The 9137-nt window shown below is 40.2% G+C and overlaps 1 protein-coding gene across 1 annotated transcript in view; it reads left to right on the top strand.

The window, feature by feature from the left end:
• Positions 1–987: 987 nt before the first annotated feature.
• Positions 988–9137, top strand: part of LOC140232016 (uncharacterized) — a 30731-nt gene continuing 22581 nt past the window's right edge. The window contains exon 1 of the mRNA XM_072312166.1: positions 988–2153. Coding sequence (XP_072168267.1) covers positions 988–2153 — 1166 coding nt within the window. The remainder of the gene's footprint in view (positions 2154–9137) is intronic.

Genomic DNA, 9137 nt, shown 5'->3' with positions numbered 1-9137 from the left:
GAAGCGATAGTGTTTTCAGCCAACGTAATGGAAGGACTCCTACTGACGCTCTGGTGTGATTGCTTTGAATATACGAACATCTATCAAAACACCGCCAGTGTACGAATGAATAGGCTGCGCGAACACTGGGCATTAGACTGAAATATATATCACATCAGCGGATATACAATTTCAGTGCGGATATTCTCCATACACTCCGTCGTGCGAAGATACTATTATCATCTCTGTCCTGTATGAGAGGCACATACGACTAACAAGGAGACACACACACACATACGACTCACACACTGCTCTTCGCAGTGAGCTGGAGTGTAACCCCTGCACAGCTGCGCTGTGAATATTACACCCTTCGAAAGGCCGGGGGAGAGAGGAGGAGAGACGAGCTGGATGGAGCTAAACGGAGTCCCTGTATTCGTGCGTACATGGGCATCTCATATAATTTAGTCCAACGCTCCTGCACTCTCCTCACAACCCAGTCTTCTTCAATATCACTGCCTACGCAGAGACGGAAAAGGAGCCATTTTGTTTGCTCGTCATCTCGCTCCTACTGGTGGCCATCGTCGATAGCAAGCCACAGGGGCTGTCTCTTCCTTTCCACGATGTCGGTTTGCCCGTGGTGAGGCGGTCGATTGCGATCACGACCAACCTGGGTGCATCATCATTTGAGGGGGATTGGGCAAGGAGTTCACATCTGGAAAAGATAGGCTTGTCAATTGGTCAAGTGTTGAACGGCATTCTACGCAGTCGGAGCACCATACCTTATCTCATGTGAATACCACGTCAAGCAATGACGATATCTTCTTATACGACACACAAGCAGTGATGTATGGCGTTTCAACCCCGGGTTAAAGCCACCGGTTGTTATTGTTGTTGTCACTTTAGGAAGCGTAGTTTTTTCGTGTAGCGACTGTACAGCTATTACATCTGTCATCACTTACGGTGTCAAGCCGTTAAGGCGGTAGGTATATATGTCTTGAGTGTTTGTGGATGGCAAGTGCAATAGTTTCACGACCTAGCACAACGAACATGAACGGAATGTCAGAGACAGATGGGGGAAGTCCCTCCCACATGCAGCAGGGAGGGGGGTCTCCCTGCAAACCAGCCAGACACTCTGACTGTGGTGACACGTATGTGAAACTCAGTCCTCACGAGCTAGGTGCTTCTTGCGATGGACTCACCAACCAGATACCCCTCAATGGACAGTCCGCCCAGAAGCAGGGAGGAATTCAGAATGGCTGCGAGGGGATGTCCCCAAAGGGCCACGCCCTTATCGAAGCCCGAAACTTCGAGGAGCTCCTCCTGGACAAAAGCTTCTTGCAAAGGCTTTTCATGTACCTCACCCCAGTAGAACGATGCGGACTAGCCCATGTGTGTAAATGTTGGAAGGACGTGCTCTATCAACCCATGTTTTGGAAGTCGGTCACACCCATTCTCCACAAGAGAGACTTGTATGAAGAACAGGAGGATGGGACCAAGAACTTTACGTCCCTATCGAGTTTCGAGCTGCGAGGTTTCGAATCAGTGTGTCTGGTCAGCGTCTCGGATTTGGACATCTGTGAGTTCATTGACCACTGTCCTCGCACCAAGAAGACCTTGCGCGCCATCTCCCTCAAGCGATCCACAGTAACCGATGCGGGCTTAGAGGTCATGTTGGAGCAACTTGGATCTGTAACGTCACTGGAGCTAAGCGGATGTAACGATTTCACGGAAGCAGGACTTTGGGCTAGTCTTCAGCCAAGGCTAAATTCTCTGAGTATCAGTGACTGCATCAATGTCGCCGACGAGAGCGTGGCGGCAATTGCTCAGAGACTTCCCCACCTACGAGAATTGAACCTGCAAGCCTACCATGTGACGGATGCTGTCTTGGGATGTCTGGTGGCCCAGCGGTGTGGCACCCTGACCACTCTGAGGCTGAAGTCCTGTTGGGAATTGACCAACCAGGCCGTGGTCAATCTAATCCACTGCCTCCCGCAGCTGACCACGCTGTCCTTGTCGGGGTGCAGTAAGATCACGGACGAGGCCATCGAGCTGGTGGCCGAGAACCTCGGCCAGCTGAGATGCCTTGATCTCTCCTGGTGTCCACGCATCACTGATGCAGCTCTGGAATACATCGCATGCGACCTGCCCAAGCTGGAGGAACTAACACTTGATCGGTAAGCATGGTTCCTTGCTCATTTCCCGTCATCCCGCCTCATTACGCAACACAACGTTCTCTCTTTAAGTGTAATAGGAAGCGCCTTAGGATCAGTGAAGGGACGTTAATTCTGTAATTACTACTGACATCTATTCTACCCATAAAATGCCAGTAGTTTTTAAATGAAGTGTTCCTGAGCTAATTATGTCACTAATCACTGCCCGCGTGTTTTACGGGCCTGTTAAGTGTTATCTGAAACATTAACAGTGACACTCCATGAAACATTCAATAAAATTGATATGACTGTAAACTTTGTCTCAGCAGCACTCGCATGGGTGCATTAAACCTGATATCATAGTTTCAGTTCAAGAGAAGGATGATAAAAGGGAAATCACGTAGACTTGAGCCAGTCTCACTGTGCCAAAGAGCTTTGAGCAACAGAATGAACCATGAAGTATGACTTGTCTTACAATAAAGGTTCTTGTGAGTGTGTGTAGATGATGCTTCAACATATTATACTACAAAAGCGTCAATTAAGATTTCACCAGTATAACAACACAAATGTCCGCCCAAACAGAATCAACACGTAGCTGATCGCTTGCTGTTTATTCCCGTAAACCTGCATTATGAATACACACACACACACACACACACACACATATATATATATATATATATATATATATATATATATATATATATATATATATATATATATATATATATATATGTTTTGGTATGGTTTTACTGGGTGACGTTCAGTGAACGTTCGTCATAAATCTCTTGCCTTCATTACATGTCACTGTTTATTTAAAAGATAGGGCTTACTGTAAGTCACGATGTGACTTGCACTGTATAAGACCAATGGGACGTCTTCATGCGTCTTTTATACCCTCCAAATCTTTGTGGAGAATTACATTTCCTATATAGGCCATGTACGTCTTTTATTAAAGAATGATAAACAAACAAGCAAAAACAGTTTTGTGTATTTCCACATTTCCAATCTACGAATTGATCGTTTTTGCAGTATAGGATGAGCGGTTTCCCCCTTTCTACACTAGTCCTGAAACGAGCGGCAACTATAGGCCTGCATGACGTGTTTGAGAGGAAATAATCAATGAAATTCAATGATGACTGAATCCATGCACTCTCATTGCCTACTCCGACGGTGTCTCTGGCTGGGGGTTATAAATAGGCGGTAGGCCCGTCGTATGGCTGAGACCCAGTCGCCATACCATCCTGTGTCTACAATCGGCGACTGATGTGTAACCAGTGTAAGACGCACTCTCACGATCATCTCCCTACAGAGAAGATGAGACGTACACTCATCCACCTCTTCCGCGATAACAGGAAATATCAATGCAATTCGTTTGATGAAGTAATACCGCCCGATCAGGTAGTGGATTTTTGATATCCAGTTACCTAAGTGTATGATTAGAGCCAATGAGCAGTTGATGAGTGTACCAATTGCGAAATAATGATTTGCAACACTCCCTGAACAACACATTTGTTAGACCGCAGTAGTCAGAGCCCCATTTGGTAGAAATGTTTCTGCGAAAACGTATTAAAAGAGAGAGGGGAAAAGTATATGATCCAACAACAGCTCAAGAGACCGCCATCAAGCAAACGTGTTTGGCTTTGGTGCAGGGATTGTGTTTTGATTGTGGTTTCGGGACAACCATTATCAAAGCACGACGAACATTGTACAGGGACGATTTTAGTGAATGGTTCAAAAAACTCGTGGCTAATTTCAATGTCCAGTCACAATACGAAATCGAAATTTTAGTGTAACATCAAGGTTATAATTATATTTGTACTGAGTAGGCCTATAAACATATCAACAACCTTACGCATTAACTCAACTTTAGCTTGAAAACGTATACTTATATGTTACCACATTATAGTCATGCAAAAATGCAAATCCATACTACTATAGTATTCTCTATTTGACTGAACATTAAGTGTTGGTGGTGGTGACATATTTATTTGACACAACACGTTTGTGTTTCCCGCTTGTTCTAATCCAAGCAGTCTGCAGACCTTTGCACGCCGACCCATGAGCTTCGCTGCCCGCCATTAAGCACATTAATGAGTGAGGTGCTGGGAAGCAACACGAAATCATGAGTCATTACTCCCTTTGTGACGTCAGAGACAGACGAACAATTGCAAGTGTAAAACATCTATAATTTCCAGAACAGTGCACGCAGTGAAATTCGTCACACACAATGGCCTCAATCACCACACAAAACTGTGTGTATCTTTGACACACGATATCATGATATTATAACTTGATTGGACAGCAAATGGTGCAATCATGTTATCATTGTTGCAGTCGTCAGTAACACTGCAATGTCACAGTCAGAAATGTATCGTCTGCTTTGCTGTGGGGCAGGGATACCCAATGAGAAATGATCAACTATGTAATCATAAATTATATTTATGTTTCATGTTCAGATATCACTTCCATGCCCAGGTTTTGCCGGCAACGGTGACAGGGGAACTGCCCGAGGCGCCTGTTTACTTGTGGGCATAATGTGTGTGATCGCGAAGACGCGAAGATTTGGGATTATGAATAACCTTCAGATTTACACCCTCATGAAAGTATGCAAGTATGCCAATGCCGTCTGGGCAATTAGAGTGATGATCAATAGCTTTCGTAGCATGGCAACATAAGGACCGCGCCCCTTCGTATTTAAGTCCGTGTACACAACGGTCAATGAGATGAATTGACAATTAGTAATGCTCACTCTTTTCCTCATAGTAAGATCGCAACCCGACGTCATCCAGTGTTGAATACTAAATGTTTAATCAGCAGCTCTTCCGCGTATACGTATCTGTATTTCTTGATGTATAGATAATGTAATATTGCATATGAACATCACTTATCAAATACCGACATTCCTCGTCACATTGTGTTCTGCACTGTCTAGATGTTTACGTTAAAACGAAGTTAAACTCATTTTCCAGTTTTTATGAATAATTATTATGTGATGCACGTAAAAGTAAAGTTTGTAATAAGTCTGGTAATCTTGAGCAATCTTCTTATGCTTTCACAACATTAAGGTGCGGACAAAACCTAAGTTTTGAACTTTCCCGTTACTTTTAAAGAACGCAGTTCCTTTATTTTTTTTTTTGTTCAGTCTTTATTCGTACGAATCCTGCAAAATCAAGAAATCTGTCTCTACTTGAGATTGGTGTAGATCTCCGTTAATTCATTTCATCATGATGGTCTTTTTCCAAGAATATTTCACCACACCAAAAGTTGGCAACGGTCATACTCTACTTCCCTGCCAAAACTCTTAAGAAGGCGCGGAGCCAATAAACATTGATAAACATCTGAAGGGACATCGTTTGGACACACATAGAATGGGATTTCCCAGTTTATTCATACACAAACATACACACACACACACACAAACACACACACACACACACACCAACATCATAATCTGTCTTTGCACTTTGCTGATTCTTGCCCGCCAATTCGCCTCGAATATCAGTGACATAGGAAGGGATATATAGGTCAGAGTTGGTTCTCCGTAAATCTCATGCTTTTTGTGGCAGTTTAAACTTTCCCTTTAGTTTTCTCTATTGTCTGAGCCTTTTTATCCATCTTCTTCTTTCCTCTTCCTAGTGTATAGCTGTCTCATCTTCATTACCCCAATTGCATCTTTTATTACTTTTATAATATGCTGCTTTCGTAATTATTACGGCAGGTTTTCGTAAAATTGTCATTCACTTTCATTTTATGTGTATTTAAATTCGCATGTATGAAGCGGGGAAATGTCTTTGGTCAAACATTTCGCGTTTATTGCTATCAAATTCATTTTAGGCACCCAAATCAGTGGTCTAAGTTCAAATTCGGATGTGAGCATTCAATTTTTTGTGTGGGCATAAAATTCCAAGTTCGTGCATTCAATAGTAAGATGGGCTCTATAAGCACTTAAATGCACTTTCAGTTTCGTTTTTGAGCAAGCTATTTTCACAACTGAGTACTCAGTTCTGCAATTCATATATTTATAAATAAGTAGGTGTGATTATGTCCAGCTAATCACTGAATGTGACTTTAATTTTCATCTCAGATTTCATCATCATGATCAGCATTTGTTTATTTAAACATCCAGATTTGTTTTCTTTTGGTAAACATGTTATACGTCGATATAAAATCCTCGTTTCGTCATGTCATCAACGTTTATCTTTACCTTTAATCCGAATCTTTATTTCATTATATCATCATATTGTGTTTATAACCTTAATTCGTCTTTATTTTTAATTTTAATTATAATCATAACACTGACTTTGGATCTTCACTGAAATTTACATACTTTTTTTTGCATCATCATGTGTGATCCCTTATACTCACACGTCACTAACATTCAATTAAGAACGCAGTACATGTTATGTCTATAGTTTGTAATGGACATCGTACAGTTGTAATTTGGATCTTCCTTTTATGACCTTGTTTGCCTATTTGAGAATTTGAATAGTTGGAGAGAGCTGGAGACAGATGGAGACGAAGTTGAATAACCATTGCCGAAAATGTATGCGAATTTAATGATTTATAACGCGCTAATGCGTAATCGTTTGCTGAATTTGTCAATTTAAAGGAAGAAAAACGATTTGGAATGATGGTATTTCGATGCCTCAGCAAATTTGACGAAAATGAATGCTTCTAATATCAAATTTGATTAAAAAAGAATGAAATTAGCTGGGAAAACCGTAATTGCTGTCATTTATCATTGTCATACCTCTTTCCCTATACTTTGATCGTCACTTTAACATAAGAAGTATTGTTATTATTTTTGCACAAGTACTTACTAATTACTGTTCTTACATCTGTGCCTAACTATCAAAATACTTTTGACACTCATCACTTTTGACAATATGAGAGATTAATCCCCATTAGTTTTATTATCCAACTGAAACTGGCTCAGAAACAGAAATTATAGAAACTCAATAACACAATAAATATATTACACTATAGTATGCCGTTTCTTAATGGAGCGAAGTACTATTGGTCAGAGATCAACCGTCAACCTTCTTTTTGAAATTTTGTTATTCAACAACCAGCCTCGGATATCATTACACTTTATGGTAACTGGTTCATTAAAATTTAACGGAGCAAAATGTGTCACTATGTTAGCGTAGTATACTTTGATGAGAAAAGAACAGTGAACAATTAACTGAGTAAAGTGTGCCCCTAAGTTTGCATGGTTAGCGTAGTATACTTTGATGACAACAGAACAGTTAAAATTTTCGACGTTTAAAGCAAAAAACAAGGACAGAAGCACATCATAAGACTTAATGGGCCTACAACAAAGATAAGATTACGAATTGTGTACGTCAACCCGCGCAGACTTCCTGTCACCAATGAAATTATATAATTTTTTTTCTACCTGACTAAACTTCACACGATATCCGGAAAAGCTGGAGGCAAGAAAAATAGGTCTCACTGAAAGGCTCCTAAAATTACTACTTTAAATATCTTACCATGTTAAATATAGTGCACGAAAAATCTACGTTCCTTAGAGAACTCGGCTCAATTGTTTCTGTAGAAAATGCGAGAGCTTCTATTTCGTCATATAATATGGTCCTTCTGAGTTATATTTAGATTATGGAATTCAAAACGATTTTTATATATCTGCGAATGTAAATGTGAGAAAGAGAGAGAGAAAAATAAAATGTTCCTTTTGTTTGGGTTCCTCTCTTACGTAGCTACCGCGGCTACCAAAAACGTATCCTTGCTACTAGTAAACACAGCCCAATGACGTCATGACTAGCGAACTTCTTGTGTCGTGTTTGTAAGAGGAAAAAATGAACAAAATATAGTCCGACGTTCAATGACGTCACTGTAAAGTTGTATTCTATGTCGTTGCACGTCGGTTGCTCATAAAGCTTTACATCTGAGCCGCTTTGTATTCTGGGCATAATTGCAAAAGAAGAGTAAAAAGATTCCTGATAATAGATGTACTTTAAAGGGGAATTCCAGACCACCCAACAGCTAGTCTGAAAAGAAAGAGTAGAGTGTTACACACACAATGAAAATTTGATCAAAATCGGATATAAACTCGGGAAGTTATGAAATTGCAAAATTATGTCAATTTTCACAAAACATTTCTTGAGCAGTCAATATGAATATGCAAACAGTTAATTTATGACGTCATCACCTCACAACTTGTCATAAAGTTCGTACATAAAATGTGGAAATTTCCATTTTTTTTCGTTCAAACGCGAGTATGCCCCAGTCTCAAAAATGTGTGTGTATATATATATACATGCCATAATATGCATTATACTCTTATTGAGAATTATTAAGAAGTGAATTTCTGTCATTACACGATCAACGGAAATTTGTGAGGTGATGATATATTCTGTTCACTTATTTGTATATTCACAACTGTTAAATAACTGTTTTGAATAAAAAAAAATCATAACTTCCTGTTTCTTATCCGATTTTGATCATGTTTTCACTGTTGTTTTTGTAAAATTGTGCTCATACGTAACATAAATTCCCCTTTGAATTCGTGTATAGCTGTTCCTAGTGCGCAAATAATGATATTTTTTGTAAGCGATAATGGAACATACACGTATATCGGAAATAGTAGACTCAAGCTATCGGACTGGGGTGGGGGGAATGAATTGTTTATTGTAAACCGGAATTAATCATTAGCGCGCACATTAACCCCCCCCCCACACACACACACACACACACACACTTTTTTTTTTTATTACACATGCATTGAGCTATCGCCATACGTAGGCCTATATGACTTTCACATGAAGATATCTGCTGGAGTTTAATTAAATTGGACGTAAGTGTTCCCATCAATGTGGGTTTCTATTGTATGATGGGTTTTTTATGCCTCCTCCACGAAGTGTAGCTCGAGGCATTATGTTTTTTGGTTGTCCGTCCGTCCGTCCATTTCTAATTTATCCACATGAAAGCTGGTATGGGTATTATTTGTATGAATGGACGAAAATGTCAACATGGTCAACTTGTGAG

The sequence above is a fragment of the Diadema setosum genome, chromosome 8 (genome assembly GCF_964275005.1).
Source record: "Diadema setosum chromosome 8, eeDiaSeto1, whole genome shotgun sequence".
Lineage (NCBI taxonomy): Eukaryota > Metazoa > Echinodermata > Echinoidea > Diadematoida > Diadematidae > Diadema > Diadema setosum.
The sequence above is the reverse complement of the archived record's forward strand: the minus strand, read 5'-3'. Positions and strand labels throughout refer to the sequence as shown.